Raw genomic sequence first — 21282 nt, 5'->3', positions numbered from 1 at the left:
TATGTGCTAAATATTATGACATATAGAACATCTCATGTGAGGGATTTTTTGGTGTTAGGTGTGCCAAATGCCAAATATTTGGCATTTGGTACACCTAATGAGAATGCTCTAAATGCTCTTATAAGTAGCAGGAGTACCTTAACGAGTGGCATTGTGAACAGTCATAAATGAAGAGAGAGAAAAGGAATAAAAAACTATTTTTTTAGCATATTTGAATACTGGAAAACTGACTAAATATTATGACATATAGAACATCTCTGTGCCAAATATATTTGGCATTTACCTAATGAGAATGCTCTTAATGCTCTTATAAGTAGCAGGAGTACCTTAACGAGTGGCATTGTGAACACGCTAAGGAAACTAAAGACAAATCTCACTTGCATAAATACCCTTTAAATTGAGAATGGCCTAAGCTAATAACATTATAAAATTCAAACTTAGCCCAATACGCTAAGTAATAACTAATGTGATCCCAATAATGCTACGCTACTTATGGAGAAAATATTTCACAACTATCGTAGTGATAAGCTGTGAATGATAGATAATAAAGTGAAAAATATAATAAATATGACAAAGTTTATAGTTTGAAGAAAAACCCTTTAAACTTTTCCTATATCTTTTTATTAAATGTGAATTTTGACAAATTCACCATTAGATTGCATTTTATTATTATATTCTCTATGCTTGCAAAATTTTAAAAATATTAAAGATCAATAGCTAATTAGCTATGTTATCAATCAGGGATGCTATCTTCGAAAGTGACTCGCATGCTGTCTACCTTACACTCACGAGCTCCACTCCCACCCACGCTTCAATTGTCAACATCTTTGCCAACACTCACCACAAGATGCATGGATTCAGTACTTTTAATTTTTCACCTGTTAAAAGACAGGGTAATAGACCAATGCATCTCCTAGCAAGTTTTGCTAAAGGAATTGATTCTTATGTAACTTGGTTAGAGGAAACTCCCTCCTTTATTAAGTCCTCTACATTAAATGACGCTATGTATTTGTCTTCACTTCAATAAAATTAACGTATTTCTTATCCAAAAAAAAAAAAAGTTTAAATTTTAAGTTTTTATTGTCTTAAATTATGCATAAAAAATAAATTTATGATTCAAAGAGTAAATAATATCCGATTTAAATAGGGGTGGCAAAATCAACCCAAATCCATTTTCCCACCCAAACTCACCCAATTATTAATTGGGTTAAATGGGTATTAACCCAATTAAACTCAATTAACATTAATGTTTATTAGGTTCTAATTGGGTACCCAATTAGACCCAATTATGATCCAACTATCATTTTTACAAATCATCCAACTCTAAAATGCCCCAAAACCACTAAAATGACCAAAATACCCCCTTAACCTAAAAAATGACCAAAATAACATCTAAACCTAAAAATGACCAAAATACCCCTAAAACCTAAAAAAGGACCAAAATACCCCTTAAACCTAAAAAATGACCAAAGTACTCAAAAAAAAAAAAATTACCAAAACAACCCAAAACCTACAAAATGACCAAAAATATCATCGAAACCCAAAAAATGACCAAAATACCCTCAAATCCCAAAATATGACTAAAATACCCTCGAAACCTAAAAATTACCAAAATACCCCCAAAACCCAAAAAAACGACCAAAATACCCCCAAAACCTAAAAATGACCAAAATAACCCCAAAACCCATAAAATGACCAAAATACCCCTGAAACCCAAAAAAAAAACCAAAATACCCCCCAAAACCTAAAAATTACCAAAAATACCCCCCAAAACCCAAAAATTACCAAAATACCCTCGAAACCTAAAAATTACCAAAATACTCCTGAAATCCAAAAAATGACCAAAATACCTCCAAAACCTAAAAATTACCAAAATCCCTCTGAAACCTAAAAAATGGCCAAAATAACCCCAAAGCCTAAAAAATGACCAAAACAACCCCAAAACCTAAAAAATGGCCAAAATAACCTCAAAGCCTAAAAATTGATCAAAATAGTCTAGAAACCTAAAAATGACCAAAATGCCCCCTAAAACTATAAAATGACCAAAATACCCCCTAAACCTAAAAAATTACCTGAATACCCATGAAATCTAAAAAATGACCAAAATACCCTCAAACTTATAAAGTGACGAAAATACCCCTAAACCTTTGAAATGACCCAAATAAACCCAAAACCTCTAAAATGGCCACAAATAACCTGAAACCTCTAAAATTACCAAAAATACCCTGAAACCCCTAAAACGACCAAAATACCCCTCAAAATATCTAAAATGACCAACATACCACTAATCCTATAAGATGAACAAAATACACCCGAAGCCTCTAAAATTACCAAAATAGGGGTTTGGGGTATTTTGGATGTTTCAAGGGTATTTTCGTTAAATTAAAGGTTCTAAGAGTATTTCAGTCATTTTGTAGGTTTTGAGGGAATGTCACTAAGTTTTTAGGTTTTAGGGGTGTTTTGTTAACTTTTAGATTTTGGGGCCATTTTTTGTAATTTTCTAGGTTTTGGAGGTCATTTAATAACTTTTTAGGTTTTGGGAATATTTCAATCATTCTTTAGGTTTTCGAGGTATCTTAGTCATTTTTAGGTTTAGGGGGTATTTTGGCAATTTTTTATGTTTAGGGAGTATTTTGGTCATTTTTTAGTTTTAGGGGGGATTTGGGTAATTTTTTTAGGTTTAGGGTGTATTTTTATCGAATTATAGGTTTGAGGGGCATTTTTGTCATTTTATAGGTTTTAGGGTATTTTGGTCATTTTTTAGGTTTTGAGGATATTTTGGTCATTTTAAGGTTTAGGGGTTATTTTGGTCATATTTAGGTTTTAGGGGTACTTTGGTCATTTTTAAGGTTTCAGGGGGTATTTCAGTTAATTTTTAGGTTTCGAGGATATTTCGATCTTTTTTAGGTTTTAGAGTATTTTGATCATTTTTTGGTTTCTAGGTTATTTTGGTCAATTTTTAGGCTTTGAAGTTATTTTGGCCATTTTTAAGGTTTCGAGGGTATTTTGGTCATTTTTAGGTTTCGGAGTTATTTTGGTTAATTTTTAGGCTTCAAGATTATTTTGGTAATTTTTTAGGTTTCGGGGGTATTTTGGACTTTTTTTGGGTTTTGGGGGTATTTTGGTCATTTTTAGGTTTCGGGGGTATTTTGGTCATTTTTTGGGTTTCAGGGATATTTTGTCATTTTTTATGTTTCGGGGGTATTTTGGTCATTTTATGGATTTTGGAGGTATTTTGGTAATTTTTAGATTTCAGGGATATTTTGGTCATTTTTTGAATTCCTAGGGGTATTTGGTCATTTTGTACGTTTTGTGATTATTTTGGTAATTTTTAGGTTTTAGGGATATTTTGGTCATTTTTTGGGTTCTGGGGGTACTTTGATCATTTTGTACGTTTCATGATTATTTTGGTAATTTTTAGGTTTTGAGGGTATTTTGGTAATTTTTTAGGTTTTAGGGATATTTTGGTCATTTTTTGGGTTTTGGTGGTATTTTGATAATTTTTGGTTTCAGGGGTATTTTGGTTATTTTTTGGGTTTCAAGGGTATTTTGGTCTTTTTTTGGGTTTCGGGGGGTATTTTGGCCATTTTTTAGGTTTCAGGGGTATTTTAGTAAATTTTAGGTTGGTCGAGGGTATTTTGGTTTAGGTTTCAGGGGTATTTTAGTAAATTTTAGGTTTCGAGGGTATTTGGTCATTTTGGGGGTATTTTGGTAATTTTTTTGGGTTTCAGGGATATTTTGGTAATTTTTTGGGTTTCAGGGGTATTTTGGTAATTTTTTTGGGTTTCGGGTTTATTTTGGTCATTTTTTGGGTTTCGGGAATGTTTTAGTAATTTTTAGGTTTCAGGGGTATTTTGGTCATCTTTTAGGTTTCGGCGGTATTTTGGTCATTTTTTTGAGTTTTGGGGGTATTTTGGTAATTTTTTTGAAGATTTTAGAGTATTTTGGTCATTTTCATTTTAGTAGCATTTTGGTAATTTTGATAATTGAGTAATTGGATGGGTTGGGGTTTACCCATAATAATTGGGTTGGGTTAGATTTGGGTTAGAAACAATTAGTTAAATGAGTTTTAATGGGTAAATGAGTTTATATATACCCACCCCAAATCCACCCATTTGCCACCCTTAGATTTAAACGAAATATATGAAATTTAACAGGTGTATTAAGAACTTAAAAAATATAATATTCACTTTTCAGAATTTCAAAAAAAATATGCGATCATGTTAATTGTTTAGTGGAAAATTGGGGATTTCTCCCACAAACTTTGACAACTTTACAAAAACCGGACACCTCAAAACTTATACGGAGGAATCGCAGGGTTTAAACCGTAGAAAAGGGTCATTTCGCAGGGTTTAAACCGTAGACAATTTGCAACCCCAAATCCAAGAGCGTGGCCCTCCTTTCCCTCTATTTTTCCAGAGAGATAGATAGATAAACCTCTCTCTCTCTGTAGCAAAACAATGGCGAGAGCAGCGTGCCTTCACCTTGTTCCGGCACTGGTGAATCCATTGAAGTCATCATCTCTGTCAAGAAACCACTCTCTCCTCCTTCTCGCAGAGAGGTGTCACTCTCTTCAGCGGCGGCGATTCTCTTCCTCAGCCTCCAAAATAAGCATGAGCCTTAGAGCCGGCATCGTTGGCCTCCCCAATGTCGGCAAATCCACTCTCTTCAACGCCGTCGTAAGCCCCTTCTCGCTCTCTCTCTCTACAATCAACATGTATATATGCATGTGTTCAGTGATGGAGTCAGGGTTTTAGTCCAAGAATTTAGTACAGACAATGGAAATTTTACAAAATGCAATGGAAATGTTAGCTCTAGTTAGTTTCAGTTTACTTGATTGGTTTCAACAATTTTTGATAATTTGAAATCTTATTAGCTAACCCAAAAGAGAAAAAAGAAGATTTTTGGTAATATTGATGAAATCTTAGATCTAATACAAAACAATGTTCACGACATTCTAAATTTATAATGTCAGGACTAGAGTTATGTTTTTGATGGGGTTTTGCTGTAACAAACTAACGTATGCATGGAGCTAATGAAGTCGTTCTTATGGTCACTTTATATGACTTCTTGCTTTCTTTTTGATAAGTAAGAATAGTTTTATTGAAAAAAAAAAAAGACTACTTCGTGCAAAAAGCGCACTAAGTAGCCAAAAGAATTATTATGTACAAAATGATAGTGACTCTATAAAAACTAGAATGGAATGTCTAAGTTGTGAAACCACAAGCATGAGACCAATCAAGCAAAGTGCCTACAAATGAGGCTAGGAGCTGATCCCTCGTATTCTCCGTATCCTCAAATGTATGACATAACGGGCCCAATTTACAAATATCAGGCAAATCTTTTCCCATCCAGCTCCTCCACCCAAACGAAAGATCAATCACTCTCTCTGGTAAGACCCAAGAGATTGCAAAAGATCTAAAAACAAATCTCCACAACTGTTGGGCCTTCCAGCTTTTACATTGTACACTTTAGCTACTTGTTTGTTCTTGTATTGTTACTTTATTGATCAAGTTGCTTGATGATTAATATTGAAGTTCTGGGTATTATCTATGTTCATAATCAGTGTTTTGAGGAATACATAATATTACCATATAGTAATTTTTTATGTGTAGGTTGAGAATGGAAAGGCTCAAGCTGCTAATTTCCCTTTTTGCACAATAGAGCCAAATGTAGGGATTGTTGCAGTTCCAGATCAGCGGCTTCAAGTACTTTCTGATCTTAGCAAATCTAAACGAGCGGTCCCAGCATCCATAGAGTTTGTGGATATTGCTGGGCTTGTCAAGGGTGCCAGTCAAGGCGAGGTGACATACTTTGTCTTTTACCAGTTCTAGTTTGCTTTTGGTGTCATCCAATATTCTATGTTGATTTTTTCTTTTTTGGTATGACCATTTTCTGTCTTTTATTTTTTACTGCAATTAGCTTGTTATGCATCAACTTATTCTTTTTTAAATTTCTCATTCCAGGGTTTGGGTAATAAATTTTTATCACACATTCGTGAAGTGGACTCCATACTTCAGGTTTTTGCCTTTTATAACACATTCATATTCATTTATGGATTTATCATCTTTGTTTTCCTCTACTTATAATAAAAGAGTTATCTTTGTTTTCCTCAGCATTTTTTTATTTAACGAATTTGTCATGTTGCATAACATCAATTTTTGCAATAATTTGATGTAGGAACAAAGTTCTGGAATTACAATACAGGATAACATCAATTTTTCTGAACTTTATCTTTTTTTAGCATAATTTCACCTTGGACAATCTTTTGCCTAAGCTGCTCGACTTTTTATTTGTTATTTGTTATTTATGTTGATATTAATAGTGTTTACGCTCTGCTACCACGAGTCATCTTTGCTATTGAAGTCATATACTTAAATTTTTTTTCTTAAACTATGGGCCATAAGATCTTTAGTGATGCTTAAAGCAGGCATCATGTGCTTAAAGGAGGGGTGCAAGTTCTATTTGGTTCAAATGGCTGTGATCTTTACAGAAATAAACATAAAAGTTAGTAGAAGGATGTTTTCTTCTATGATAGCTGACTTGGTTAAATCATTTTGGCCTTCCCGGGAGTCATGTCACCTTTTGAAAAAGAAAAACGCCAGTAGTAGCTATCCAGTCATGAAGTGTCTTCAAATAGTAGTAGCTTTTTCTCTGAAGTTGTTTTCCCACAATCTTCAAAACTACAAATATATGTTCTCTCCAAATATACCACTTGATGCATAAAGGAGGCATTCTATATGTTTGTTCATGGTGCCTACCGAACCTTCCTTTCCAAAAGTAAATAAATCACCACCTGTTTAGGCATGATCCAATGCAACCCAATATCTGTAGGATCCTATCAAGTTTGCTGTTGCCGCCGCCCCTGCTGCTGCTGCTGCCAAGGAGGAAGAGAAGAAGGAAGAGCCTGCTGAAGAGTCGGATGATGACATGGGTTTTAGTTTATTTGACTAAAACGCGATAATGGTGTTTATTTCCTGATGGTTTTACATTAGAAAGTTTTTTTTTGGGAGAATTTTTAAGTTAATATGCCATTTTACTTAGACTTGCAAAATATTTCCTCCAGTTGAGGGAAATTATTAATTTGGATGTCATTTTGCAGTTTTTTTTTTTTTTAAAAACCTATTAAAAAAAAAAAAAAAACTCTCCCTTTTGTTGAAATCCTCAACTATTTAGTGATGTAGGCCAATTAAAAAAAAAAAAAAAAAAGAAAAGAAAAGAAAAGAAAAAGGGAACAACATGACAGCCCTAGGCTTCACCACCTAAGGCTGCTTGGAATTACCACCAAGATAGAGAGAAAAAAAATATCAATTCCATATTATTCATCAAATTCAATAATAAAATAATGTTTCCTCTAGGGCCTTTGAACAGGGTCCCAAATTTCATTGAATAAGGAAGGGAAATCAAACCTAATTAAGGTAACAACTGAATCCTTTAAAAACCCTCAAAATAAAATAAATTTCAAATCTCATAATTAGGACCAATGGAATCAATCAACATTAATTTGGTGTCCGCACAATGTCAAGTGGGTGATGAATCCAGCAATGTAAATTTATCCTACTTCTAGATTTTAAAATAAGACATTAATGATGTTGTCCCGGAAAATTCCTAGGAGGCTTTGGTATGACTGTTAAAGAAGGAGGAAAGAGGGGGCCAGAGGGGGATGGGACTGATGTTGGGATGGAATGGCCTTTCTATCTTTAGAATGGATTTTCAAAGAGGAAAAACACAAGATTATTTGCTTCTGCAAGAAAGAAAAAGAGACATGAAGAGCCTGGCATATTGCATCAAGAAAGGGGGAAAAAAATAGAAAAATAAAATGCCTGGCTTTGGACTTGTCTAAACAATTTGAAGCTTGTGACATATCTTAGAAGAACGTTTCTCAAAATCTTTTGCTACTTAGATGTCATATGATACAAATGGGTGATGATACTTGGAGGTAAAGTCCGGTGCCGATGAAACTTTCTGCGTAGTGGGAAAAAGACAATTGGTTTGAACTTGGTTTTGACCACATAGGCATGAGTATAGTTGTAATTGGTGCAGTGTGATTGGCTTTTTGCCTTTTTTTTTTTTGCACTGCACCAACCTCATTGATGAGACATTTTCTAAGCCACTCCATTTAAGGCACTGTGCCTACAGGTTGATGTTATCAGCTTGGGTCAAACGGTCAGTGTGGTCTGGTTGGTTGTGCCAATTAGGTATTGGGCTGGTTTGTTTTACACATGTAAAACCTTCCAAATCAAAATTAAAACCTGAAAAAACTATAATTTTGAACAAAACAACCCATCAATCCTCCTAATCACAATCTTTCAATCCAAAATCCCTAAAAATTCTTTAATTTCCTCAACAACCCTTTACCCACATAAGCTAATAGGCCCAATCAAACACCAACTCACTATTGTAATTTGAAATAGGCAAAATCCAAATACACTGCCAGTGTTGCTTCAATTCTCTACATATGGGTCATTCGAAACCACCACTAGCACCAACTATGCCTAACTAAAACACCCACACAACTCAGTTGTCAGCTTAACACCACAACCTAGCTCTGCCTCACCAGAACCAAAACCTGCAAGACTACCAACAAATCACAACTAAACAGAAAAAACCCCCAAAATTTTCTATGTAGAAATTAGGAACCCTCATGCCAATGAGCTCTAGCTCAATTGACACTTCCTCCCCTTGCAAGTGCTAGGTGAAGTGTGAGGTCGTGGGTTCAAGACCCACTAGATGCGTGTGTAACTTATCAATAAAAAAAAATAAAAAAAAAGGAAAGAAAGTAGAAACCCTTACCTGTGTGAACTTGAGGGAAATGAGATGGAATGATGTATATCTAGATTGAGGGACAAAGGTGGTGAGGAGAGATGAGGTCTAGGGTGGAGGTAGTAGATTTGGCTGGAGCAAGCAACAATAGTGGTGAGGAGAGACAAGATTTGGGGCTGTGGTTGCAAAGTTAAATGTCAGATTGAAATTGCAAGGCATGGTGGAAGCTAGGGGATGCAGTTGGGTCAGGTTATCAGGTGACAGATGCCTAGACTCTATATTTGACCGATATAGATTGGATTTGACAGTTCCTGACCCACTTCTGGCCAAAGTAATAGATAAAACTGACTGCGCCTTATTGGGATGGGTCGAATCGATCAGTTTTGTCAGGTTGGGTGGATCCATGAACAGCCCTAGGATGGATGTTCTATTTTTCAGTGGACTAGGGTGTCACTCTTTTATCTTGTTGTTAACTATTAGTCAATCATTTTTACTCATCGAAAATTTTCATGTTAGAAATCGGTGCAAGCAATGTTTTGAGAATATCCCAACTTTGTTAAGGGTAAGGTGGTGCTATTAGTACACTTGTAATTTAATTTATTAAGATGGTGCTTTTTGTTACTACATATCTGTTTTATGTTATAAATGGCCTAATGATTATTCTTTCAGGTTGTACGCTGTTTTGAGGATAATGACATTGTTCATGTGAATGGGAAAGTCAATCCAAAATCTGATATCGAAGTTATAAACTTAGAGCTCGTTTTCTCAGATTTGGACCAGGTATTGCTAATTATAGCTTGTTCTACATGTGCCTTTTTGACGTAAAATCAGGAGCTATCTCATCAAACTTACTAAAATCATTTTGTGGACAGTATCATGTTGAATTTGATCTCAATTTCTTGTTTCCTGGTATTACTATGATTTGACTGGTACCAGCTACAATGTATATACACAGTTTGGTTAAATGATATGCTTCCTTGTTGTACACATCATGTTTTTTTGGTTTCTTCTTCCTTTTTCCCCCTTAGAAATATTATTCGTTTGCACGATTTTACTGTTATGGTCATACGGTTTTCATTTCATGCAGGAGATCTCCAAGATTCCTCAATATTTGTGGAACTTGAACTAATTGCAGCTTATAAGTGGTCCTGCCTTTGTTTTGACATTTCTTACTAGCTGCCCAAAGCTTGTAGATTATGGAAAAAAAGATAGCTGTCACAAAGACCTATAATAATATAGGAATTGTTAAACTTATTTTCTTATTGCCTCTTTTGGGAAGGCCAAACCCTTGTTTATAAAATGCACCTACAGTTCAGGCAACTTGGCTTGGTCTATTTTACCGTTACATTAAGGTAAAATTAAGCAGCATTTGTACTTCCACATTGGTTCCCCCTTTTTAATAGGTGTTGAACGATGATGCTTTTATTCCTAATGGCCCCCCTTTTTTAAAACTCCCTGCATGTATGGATCTCTCGTAATCTTGTACGGATCCTAGTGATGCGTCTTCTTGTTATATTGTGCCATCCTAGGTAAAGCCTCATCATAGTGGTATTGAAGTCCTCAGTACAAAACCCAGTTTATAGCTAACACTAACTGACAACACAGAGAGAGAGAGAGAGAGAGAGAGAGAGAGAGAGAGCCTGAGATAGCAGCAGCTTCAAAAGTTATAAGCATTGGGGATGATCTGATACACCCTATCCAACTTTTTAGCCGCCATGTCATCGGCCTCCCTCTTGTTATTCCAAGTGAACAAGCTACCAATAAAAAGATAGCCTGTTAGTCAGCCTTACAAAGACACTTTGTGAAGTCTTCATCTTAACAGTTATAGTTATGACCTATTTTTTCACTAGGATCTCTAATACTATAAAAATCCCCGGTAAGAACCCACGGCATAGTTCCAACTTGTCACTTGAAGGTAATGATATCCAATCATAACTTCTTCCTATGTGTAAACCTCCCTTCATAACTTCTTCCTGATCAGACACTCATTTTTTCAATTTTCTAATTATTAGCTCCTTTCCAACAAACCCAAATCCTCCCCAAGTCACTCCACACATAATTGTCAGCCATTTCCCAACTTGGAATAATACTTTCCTTCACTATTAATATTTACCTGGTTAACCTTAGTTTGAATTAAACACAGCAGGCATATGTTACAACTTTTCACTAAAAGTACTAATAAAGCCTTTTATGTCAGTGCCCATCCCATAAATCCTCTTTACTTGGTTGCAGTTCATAGATGAAATTGTCAGAGAAATTTTTGTTCAGATAACTAATAGTTTAAGTCAGTTCATTTTAATGGATTGAACATTGTTTCTAATAGTTTTCCTATTACCACATAACTGTTTTCTGATATCAAACGTTTCATTTTCTGATGCATTGCTTGGTGCAACAACTCCAGGGTTTGTATACTTAGATGGGGTATTAATCCCTCAATTGCCTTTTGCCTTCAAGAACATTGCTTGAAAGTTTTTTCTTTTATTTAGTGAACAGACATTCCTTGTTCTGATCATCTTTATGGGCTCTTAGTTGTCATTAATCATATGTTAATAGCTCAGAAGGGTGAGGTGAACTGATAGAACTAAATTGTATCCTTTACAAGAAGTGCAGATTGAGAAAAGAATGGAGAAACTCAAGAAAGGCAAGGCGAAGGATTCACAATCTAAAGTAAAGGTAAGATGATCTTCCATTCTTCCAAGTTAAAATACAAGTATTAGTAGCTTGTTATCATTTTCAACCTTTCCTAACCCCCACCAAATTCTTTTCCTTTCTCGCCTTCTGTATTTTGAAATATGTTAACCTAAAGTGTTTCAATTTTTTTTTCCTAGGAAGAAGCAGAGAAGTCTGCCTTGGAAAAGATTCAGCAGGCACTTATGGATGGAAAACCAGCACGATCAGTAACTTTGACAGAGTTTGAAAAGGATGCTATAAAGCATCTTTGCTTGTTAACAATGAAACCAATCATCTATGTTGCCAATGTTGCTGAGACTGAGCTAGCTGAGCCTGAAAATAATCCTCATGTCAAAGAAGTGATGAATGTTGCATCAGAATTACAATCTGGACTGGTGTCAATCTCAGCACAGGTCTGTTGGCTACTTCTGAACAGAAACCTTTACAATTTTAACTAGTAATAGTTCTCTCAGCTTGGGCATCTGAGCATGTGGGTGGGCTTGTGCATGCATGAGCTAGGGTATGGGGATTGAATGCATCTTCTGCTAATGTTTCATTTGTTTTGTATTAAAAAAAATTTCAAATGTAAAATGTTTTCAACTGAAAACATTTTTGTTTTTGGTGTTTGGGGGTGTTCTTGAAAATGCTCTGAAAATCATTTTTGGTGTTTGTTTTGTTGTAAAATAAAAAACTTTTCTGTGATCTCACAACCCACCAAATCTAAGCACAAACCACCAAATTGACACATACGTGACCAAATCCATCTCATCAACCACTCAAAAAATGGGGAAGCCAAAAAAAGATCTGTTGTGAACCCAAATCGGGAAGCATGAAAAATCAAGATCAACATTGGTGTTGGCACTAACCTAGATCAGCTTGGGTGTTTGCATTGTGATGGGCGGTAGGTTGATTGATTGGTGGTGCGTTTGTGTTCTCAGTGGGTGGCAGATCGAAGGAAGCTTCACCATGTGGGGCGGGCTCTCGATTGTGGCTGACCCATGGAACTTGATCATGGCCAGTGCAGCCACCGATGGCTTCCTCTCCATGTGGCAGGGACTCAGCTCGTTCAGATTGGAAAGAGAGAAGGTTGGGGGCGGGGGGTGGATTTTGTTGCAAGACAGCCAGGGTGGGGGGTGCGTGCAAGCTCAATAATTTGGAAAATATTTTAGTGGAAAAATTTTGGTAAAATATTCTACATATTTTTACAAAGGACTTTCCGGTCAATGGAAATCATTTTCAGATTTGAGCAGATTTTACAATAAAACAAACACCTGAAAATGCAGATTTTACAATAAAACAAACACCTGAAAATGAGAAAGATGTTTTTTCGGAAAACATTTTACTACCAACAAAAGGAGTGTGAGATAAAATGTTTGTCTTTTTAATTGTTTTGATAAACCCTGTGCTGATCTTGGTCTTCCTTATCTTAACTATGACATCAGGCAAGTAAACTAATGACTTTTTTACCTGCAGGTTGAGTCAGAGCTTACTGAACTTCCATATGAAGAAAGGATAGAGTATTTAAAATCTCTTGGTGTCAGTGAAAGTGGTCTTGGAAACCTAATTAGGGCAACTTATAGCCTTTTAGGGATGCGTACATACTTCACTTCTGGCGAGAAGGTACGAAGATAAGTTTGGGAAGAGTTTTTTGAATGTTATTCATTTTATATATTAAAAATTTGTTTTTTAATAATTGTTTTGTGCAGGAAACAAAAGCATGGACCATACTTTCAGGTTAGCTTTTGTTCTGCTGGATGTCAAAATGTTGTACAATGATGATAAATTCCTTTTAGTGGCCCTTGAATTACTCCAAACAAGCACGAACATTTGTCTCAAGAATTGGTCAGATATGAAAGAGAACTTATCAAAAGAGAATTACTATGACCAATAGTTCTCTCAGAGATTTTTTTTCCCTTTTGGTGGCTTTCTTTCTTCATATGGGAGACATCCTATATTTTTGGATAAGTAATAATGATTTTCATTAATAAAATGCAAAAGGGTGCTACCATAGTACACAAGATGCATGCAAGAGTATAGACCAGAGAGTAAAACTTAGATATAATACCTTAAGGTGCAATGCATTAGGTTCCCTAATTAAATTCAACCATATATTTGTATTGAATTTAATTGTCCTTGAAAATGATAACATTGTTTGTGTTTTATTGGATAATGCAACCAAGTATTTGAATTTAATTGGAGAACCTAATGTAATGTAGTACTATACCTAAGTTTTTCCCTAAACCAAATGTATAAATTACGGGAAAAAAAAAGGTAATTTCTAAAGTTCAGCATGTCTAGAAATCAAGAAAACTTGTGGAGAGGCCTTAGTCCACTCATGGAGAGGCCTTAGGACTAGATGCTTCAATCTCTTTACCCTTTTTTTTTTTTAATCTTCTCTCAAACATGTTTTTCATGATCTAAGGAAAACACTAGCCATATTCACAATATACTCCAAAAGTATTAGTTACATTTTGGCATGACCATTGGTGTGGGGAATCACCACTAGCTGTCAGTTATCTAGATTTGTTTCGATTTTGTAGAAATAAGAAGGCAAGTGTGGCTGAGCTTTTGAAGTTCACTAATGGGGTCCTTTTTTGGGATGGAAGCTTCTTTAGGGATTGTCATGTTCGGGATTTGGAGGCTGTGTCAAGCTTCATGGTTACTATATATGGCTCATCAGTAAGGGGGTTTGGGGAGGACAAAATGTGTTGGAAAACAAATAGAAGTAAGGGATTTATGGTTAAAGATTATTATAGTCTTCTAGCGGGTGCTATTGATAGTTGTTGGCCATGGAAAAGCATTTGGCAACAGAAGATCCCTGCTAGAGTAGCTTTCTTTGTCTGGACTGCTGCTTTGGGAAAATGCTTGACAGTCGACAATTTGAGAAAAAGGAAGATTTGGATATTGGATTGGTGTTATATGAGTAAGTGTAATGGTGAATCAGTTGACCATCTTTTTCTTCATTGTCTGGTTGTTAGGGATTTGTGGTCTATGGTTTTGGTCTATTTGGAGTAAGTTGGGTTATGCCACAATCAGTTATCAGACTTCTAGCTTGCTGGCTAGGCCGGTTTGGTTGTCATCGAAATGGGAATATATGGAGAATCATTCCCCATTGCTTAATGTGGTGTCTTTGGAATGAGAGAAATAGTAGATGTTTTGAAGATATTGAGAGATCCATACCCAACCTTAAGCTTTTTTTCTTTAGAACTTTATTGGATTGGCTGTCTGTTTTGCAAAACCAATCATTCTCTTCTCTTCTCATTTTTCTTGATTCTTGTAATTTTTATTCTTGATTGTTGACCCCGTACACTCCCTGTGTACTAGGGTGTCAATTTTTTTTTTTTTTTTTTTTTTTTTTTTTTTTTTTTTTTTATATCAATAAAGTTTATTACTTATAAAAAAAAATTGCTTATATAGTCCAAATTGACCAAGTATCTTTTTGATGTGGGACTTAGCACAAGCCCACACAATGCCTTCATAGTTCAAATCCACACAATCCGGGATATCACAATACACTGTACCTTCTCTCCAAATATGATACATCAAACATATAGGAATGACTGTCAAAATTTCAATTCCTTCTCGTTTACCCAACCTTCCTTTCCAACACTCCAAAAGCCTAATCATCATTCTCAGCGTCACCCTTTTAATCCCAAACAAACAGAACTCTAAGTCCCACCGTTCACGAGCAATGGTACATTGTAAAAGTAAATGATCCATTGAAATCCCCATTTGCCTTGCACATACTCTTTTTATTTTATTTTATTTATTTATTTATTTTAAATATAACTTCAGGTTTTATTAGAAAAATAAAAGGGAATAACACAAAGGATGAGTCAAAGCCCTTTCCAAAGAAAACAGATTGCAACGCAAGAAAGTCAATAAAATTGACGAAAGACATAGGTGGGATGCTGGCTAGAGTATGCATCCAATCAAAACCAGTTCATGATCACTATCTCTTGTAAGAGTCTTTCAATTGCCACTGTCCATATGAGAAAAGCCACTCTTGGTGAAGCTTTAGTTCTCCATATGCTTCTCCAAGGAAATGATTTTTTGCACACCACCCCCCCCCCCCCCCCCCCCCCCCCCCCCCCCCCCCCCCGGTCTTTCAAATTCAAAGCTTTATAATAAGTTTTGACTTGAAAACCCCAGCTTGTTTATGGAAGCCAAATCATCTTATCCTCTTCCATTGAATTAATACAAACAATGTATAGATCCTATAAAATCCAAACCATAGACTCAAGCTTCCAATGATGTCAAGATCAGAATAAAGTGGGTTTAAATGAATGCCACCATTTGTCCATTCTAAAAAATCTGGCACCTTTGCATCTCTATCCCTTGCTATGTTATAAAATTCAGGATATGCATCCTTAAGAAAAGTGTCTCTACACCAAAGTCCTATGTTGCGATTGGATAAACCGGAGATGGCTTAAACAATGTATATTGAACTCTTTATTCATATCTTTGCTGTCGTGGTCAGATTGTCGTCTGATTTTCGTTCTTTATTTATTTAGGAATGACTGCACCTCAAGCTGCTGGAGTTATCCACTCAGACTTTGAGAAAGGTTTCATTCGAGCTGAGACTGTGAGTATCAGAAGTAGAAGTTTTAACTACCTATGTTTAAATATGTTTAAGTTTGTTGCTTTTTTTTTTCTTTTTTTTTGGTTAAAAAAAAAAAAGAATTGTATGAAATAATAATATATGGTCAACTTAAACAAGCATGAAAATTCTTTGGCATCTCTCTTAAAAATTTAACACTTAAATTTCAGTAATTTTCCGAGGGGAAATTTAATGGCCACGGAATCTTGATTCTAGAAATATCATATCTTTTTTGTTTTAGTGACATGGAACTTATCTTCTGAGTCAAATACAATCAGCTGCAGAACTTTAGGTATATAGTGATTCAGATTGCAGAGGACCATGAAAAGAAGAGAGAATTAAACTTTATTGACCATTAGTATGATTTCAGGGATGGATTTCTCTACTTTATAAAAATCAAGAGACTTTAGAGTAAGGTAATAACTGCAGGATTATAAACACTTTAGTCTTTTCAATTTGACCCAGCAGCTAGGTAGCCGGTGTTTGGCTTTCATTTAAGGGGTGTGGTTACTAGTTTTGGCCAAGTTCAGTGGCTCTTGACTGGTCCAAGTCTTAGCTCTTGCTTGCTTGCCTAAAATCATTTTCTTTACATATGATGTATTCTTGTAATTGACAGAATGAGCAGTTCTTTTGGTTCCTTGTAGTGCTTTAATGTGGTGTGATGCCAAGACCCTACCTAGTGTGATTTTCAGTTCTTTCTAAAAGAAGAGAAAAAGTTATTCTATTCTTGCTGTGATGTAGCCTCTCACAAACAGTCCAGCCCCAAATTCAAGCAAAAGCTTAGCCTTTTCTCACTTATTATAGAATCTTAACCTTGTAACTTACACCAACCTCAAAGATCATTATTTTCCTTATGTTTTTATGCTGATTTAAAGATCATGCATTGGATTTTTCTGTCAGACTTGATGTCCATAGCTTTTGTTTCATGGCTGCGCTATAGTGTTTTTAGCCTGTCACTCTCATTTGTGATACAAACAAGTTTGTTTGACTGGAAACTATTGCGTTATGTTTTTGTTGATATTTTTTCTTCGACATGTACATGAGGTACAAAACTGGTAACAAGATCATTATGTATCCAAAAAAAAAAAAAAAAACTAGAAACAAGTTCATATAGAAAATTGTACAAAGTGCTATGCCACTGCCACCCACACAGACTTGCATTGTTATTACCTAGAAGAGTGCTAGTACAGACATTGGGTAAACACAATGTTCTATCATGTCTTTAGTAGGAAAGTTGTCCCATTCCACAAAAATATCTTCATGAAATGAAATTATACACAGCTATGTCTATGGAGGTACTGTAGTTTGAATGGAAAGAAATCTTACTCTTTCAGATTAATACTAAAGCTATTCACTTCAACTGAGCAATATTTGATTACTACATCTCCATATTATAGATCTACTAAAAGTGTGTTGCAAACTGCACATATATTTCTTTCTTATTTTTCTTACAATAGCTATGATAAAAAAAAATAATAATAATATATCAATTTTTTCTCAGTTAACCAGTAGGCACTCTAGAATTTGACTGCTTATCCATAGGCAAATGGAATATTTCAATTGTTTATTGAAGTATCTGCAAATGTTCTAGGGTCAAAAACTATCATCCTTTCCTGGCATATTATTTTTGCCCAATATCTGGTAATATGTATAATGATGACCTGACTGATTTATCAGGTGGCTTATGATGATTTTGTTGCTGCTGGTTCACTTGCTGCTGCAAGGGAGAAAGGACTTGTGAGTTGGTTGCTTTTAATGAACATTTACCTTTTTTGTTGGTTAATAAATTCATAAGACAAGACAAAAAGAAAACTTCTTTCTGAGGTTCTGATACTCATCATGTTTAGTATTGCATAAATTGGATATCATCTGTAAATGATGGGTTTTATTTGGAGTCTGTTGATTCACAATTCAAAATGAATTACTAGCTAATGAATAGAATTCAAAGACACATGAAACTGCATTAGCTTCAGTACTGTACAAAATCACATGCTAACATGTGAGAATGAGATCATCCAAGGATCAATAGTTTTTGGCTGAGAGCTATACTTGGGGGAGAGATATATCTTCTGTTTGATCAAGTTTATATATATCTGCCTAGGAAAATATTACAGAATTTCCATATCTGGGAAAAGTTAGAAATTAGACAAGTTTGTGAAAACATTTTGTGTTGATATTTTCGTATGTTTGGACTAGTTGTGAATTCCAGTGTGTTCAACAAGTAATCTACCTAGGAGGAAAAGTGAATTTTGTAATGAATCCAGTAGTCATGTTTATATTATGAAAGATCTATGACCCCTATAGTTGTTAAATATGTTGGGAATGTAAACGAATTCCCAGATCTATGAGATGAAAAAAATAGAAAGAAAAAATTACTCACACAAAAGGCAATCAAACTTGACACAAGAAATTAAGTGGTTCGGCAATTTGCCTACGTCCACGGAGTTGCAGTGGTTTCACTATTTTTAGGGAAATTATATAAAATGTGGCATTACAATTTTCTCCAACTCAACACCCCAAACCCTAATTTGAAAAAACGGTATATACAACAGATTCACAATGGGCTAAAAATGGGCCAAAAAGTTTCTGGCTTAGGCCTATCAGCCCAGGTTTCCATTCTATGGACTAAACTTCAGAAAATCTCCCATTAAAAATTGTAATACTTTTTTATCAGATCGGGTTATAATCCGGATCAAACATAAATTAGGTTCCACATTGCCCAACACTTTTATATCGGGGGGCAGTGGATGATTTCTTCGGAATTGTTATTGCTACTTCTATGCACCAACTGAACAAACAATTTTGTCTCCTCACTTATTGACCCATTGTTGGTACTAGATGTGTGCATTAGTAGATGGAATAGAAGTTATTGTTAAAACAGAAACCCAAGGATTATGTTCAGAACTTGAAAGTCAGAAAACAAATTTTTCTGACTTGAAGATGCTTGTGTGGAAGGCTGCATTGAGACTTTAGTCTTCTGTAGATTTTGTTGATTATTTATATTTAAATATTTCTCTTTCCTTTTCTCTCTTCTTGGCATTAAAGTTGCTGTTGTAAAACTTCAATAATTTAGAAGGTGCCGGCTTGCCTGGTTGCTAAAGCGTCTAGTTTTTCTGTTGTTGTATCAAAGAGTCAGGATTGAGTCTTGTCTTCACCCTAGTTGCCAAATCTCTCTTTTTTTGGTGGGGGAGGGGATGGTTGTTGTGGATGGGACCAGCCTTTGGACCAAAAATAGAGAGCTTCAATGATTTCTTGTTGTTTTCACTGCTGGGTTATTGTTCCTCTCGTACTCATCACTGTCTCCAATTTCCAGGTGATTGGAGATAGAAATCTGTTCCTTCAGCCTTCCAATTCAGAGATCTTCCTCGAACATTTTATAATAAAAAAATATGACTTTATACCTAGCAACATTAAAAAAAAAAAAAATAAATAAAAATTCATTGATTGAAACATGCATGACATATGATATGTATGTACGGTGAGAATGTGAGGGTTACCGGTAACAAGGGCTTTGCAATTTATAGAACATGGCATGCACACACACACATTAGAAGAAAGAAAAAAAGAACTCTCCAATACCATACTGATTAGCTGTGTTATTTTGATATTGCAGTTGCGATCTGAGGGTAAAGATTACATTGTACAAGAAGGAGATGTAATGCTGTTTCGTTTCAATGTATAACGACTGTATTATTGTGGCTGAAATTATTTGGTTATTCCTCAACCCAACAAGCTGGCCAGTGATCCAGGTTATGGTTCATTAAAAATTTTGGTGGCCCGAGAATTCATACAATGATCAAAGTGCTGACCAATATGGTGGATTATTCTTTCACTTGTATGCAAGAAACTCGATAGTAGTTCTTGTAGAGTAAATATTTGAGTTGATTTTATTTCAAGGTTACACAATTAGGAAATTGAACATATTAGAGAAAAAGAAAAGGAAACTAGAAAAAGGAAAATCAAAGTGAAGTCAGTGTATCTTTGGTTTTTATCAACCTTGAGGGGCATAATTAGTTTCTATTACAATAATTTCTTCTGTGAGAATAAATTCGAACCTCTTTCTTCTGTTTGTGAGAATTCCTTTTGATTTCTGGTGTACTTTGAAGCTGTATTGCATTTTTTTCTCATTGCTTCTTGTTCATCCACTTGCAGTTGTGCTCATTCTTTTGGGAAGATTCTAAGTGATTTGGCAATATACCCCAATAATTACATAATTGTCTATGATTAAGCATGCTATAGGGACACTAATCACACTCAATAATACAATGATCTAGCTGGCTCGTCCCAGACCAAATGTGAACGTGTTGCTAAAATTTGACAAAAGCGTGGAATTACCTATTGGACTATGATTGCAAGTTTGCAACCAATCATTTGAGGAAGGACTATGCTTTACTCTCCTTGAAGAAACTATGTTTTTTGACTGTAAACCGCAAACCAAAAGATTATTAGAATTAGATAAGAGGATTCTAATATTGAACAAGTTGAAGATCAGATGTCATTTTCTTTACTGATTGGATATGGTTTGTGTTTGATGTTGTTTTCTCATGGGTCAGGGGTCTTATCTTTGCCCTGTTTTAACTCTTCATTGATGTGATTGATGATGCATTTTCTTCTAAGCAAGTGAGAATCCTAGCTGTTTTCACTTGGAAGCAAAGTTGATACAAACCTCATTTGATTTTCCTAAAAGCATACCATGTCCTAGCAGTCTCTGCTGGTGGAGGGGTCCCCTTGTGCTTATTTATTTGATAATGATGGAACAGGTTTTCACACTGATGCAAAGGGGTCCCCGGAGATTTGGAAGTATTTTCCATCACACTTCATAACACAACTTGGTGGGCTACATGAGTTTGATGTATCAAATTCCAATCACTTCCTGACCTTCACTGTCCTTTGAAAAAGCTGCATGTTCTTCCTAATTAATCTATCCAATCAATCCTTAGCCTTAGGCATTAGTCCTTTTGATTTTGATTTTTGATTTTTGGGTGAATACTGGAATTCATAAATAAAAGTCAGGTGCAAATAATCTTAGGATAACAAACACTTTGGCCTACACCAAAAGGGCAGGTACAATACAATACAAAACAAAACTATCATTTGAACTACTTGCTTTCGCTAATAGACCTAACGCAATGATTTCTTTTGATTGGTTTTAAAATGAGAAGACACAAAGATTTTTTCTGTGTGTTAAGTAATTTGAAGGAGGGAGAGTGGCCAAGGCCTATTAAATATAATGCAATGGTCTTAAAAAT

At 35.2% G+C, this 21282-nt stretch overlaps 1 protein-coding gene across 1 annotated transcript; it reads left to right on the top strand.

Moving 5' to 3' along the window:
• The first annotated feature begins 4380 nt into the window (after positions 1 to 4380).
• On the top strand, positions 4381 to 20118 carry LOC115986676 (ribosome-binding ATPase YchF). Its single transcript, XM_031109912.1, has 11 exons — positions 4381 to 4679; positions 5616 to 5804; positions 5967 to 6020; positions 9433 to 9543; positions 11374 to 11436; positions 11592 to 11846; positions 12907 to 13053; positions 13140 to 13167; positions 15948 to 16018; positions 17711 to 17770; positions 19647 to 20118. The coding sequence occupies exons 1-11, from the start codon at positions 4461 to 4463 to the stop codon at positions 19713 to 19715; spliced, it is 1266 nt and encodes a 421-aa protein (XP_030965772.1). The 5' UTR covers positions 4381 to 4460; the 3' UTR covers positions 19716 to 20118.
• Positions 20119 to 21282: the final 1164 nt, after the last annotated feature.

The sequence above is a fragment of the Quercus lobata genome, chromosome 4, assembly GCF_001633185.2.
Source record: "Quercus lobata isolate SW786 chromosome 4, ValleyOak3.0 Primary Assembly, whole genome shotgun sequence".
Taxonomy (NCBI): Eukaryota; Viridiplantae; Streptophyta; class Magnoliopsida; order Fagales; family Fagaceae; genus Quercus; species Quercus lobata.
This window is presented reverse-complemented; position numbering and strand designations above follow the sequence as displayed.

What these genes read in the sequence shown, in the direction of transcription:
- LOC115986676 (XM_031109912.1), top strand. Translation starts at nt 4,461, where the DNA reads ATGGCGAGAGCAGCGTGCCTTCACCTTGTTCCGGCACTGGTGAATCCA. An exon ending in TTTTCTCAGATTTGGACCAG is followed by an intron (nt 9,544 to 11,373) that starts GTATTGCTAATT and finishes CAAGAAGTGCAG; the next exon opens with ATTGAGAAAAGAATGGAGAA. An exon ending in ACTTCACTTCTGGCGAGAAG is followed by an intron (nt 13,054 to 13,139) that starts GTACGAAGATAA and finishes TGTTTTGTGCAG; the next exon opens with GAAACAAAAGCATGGACCAT.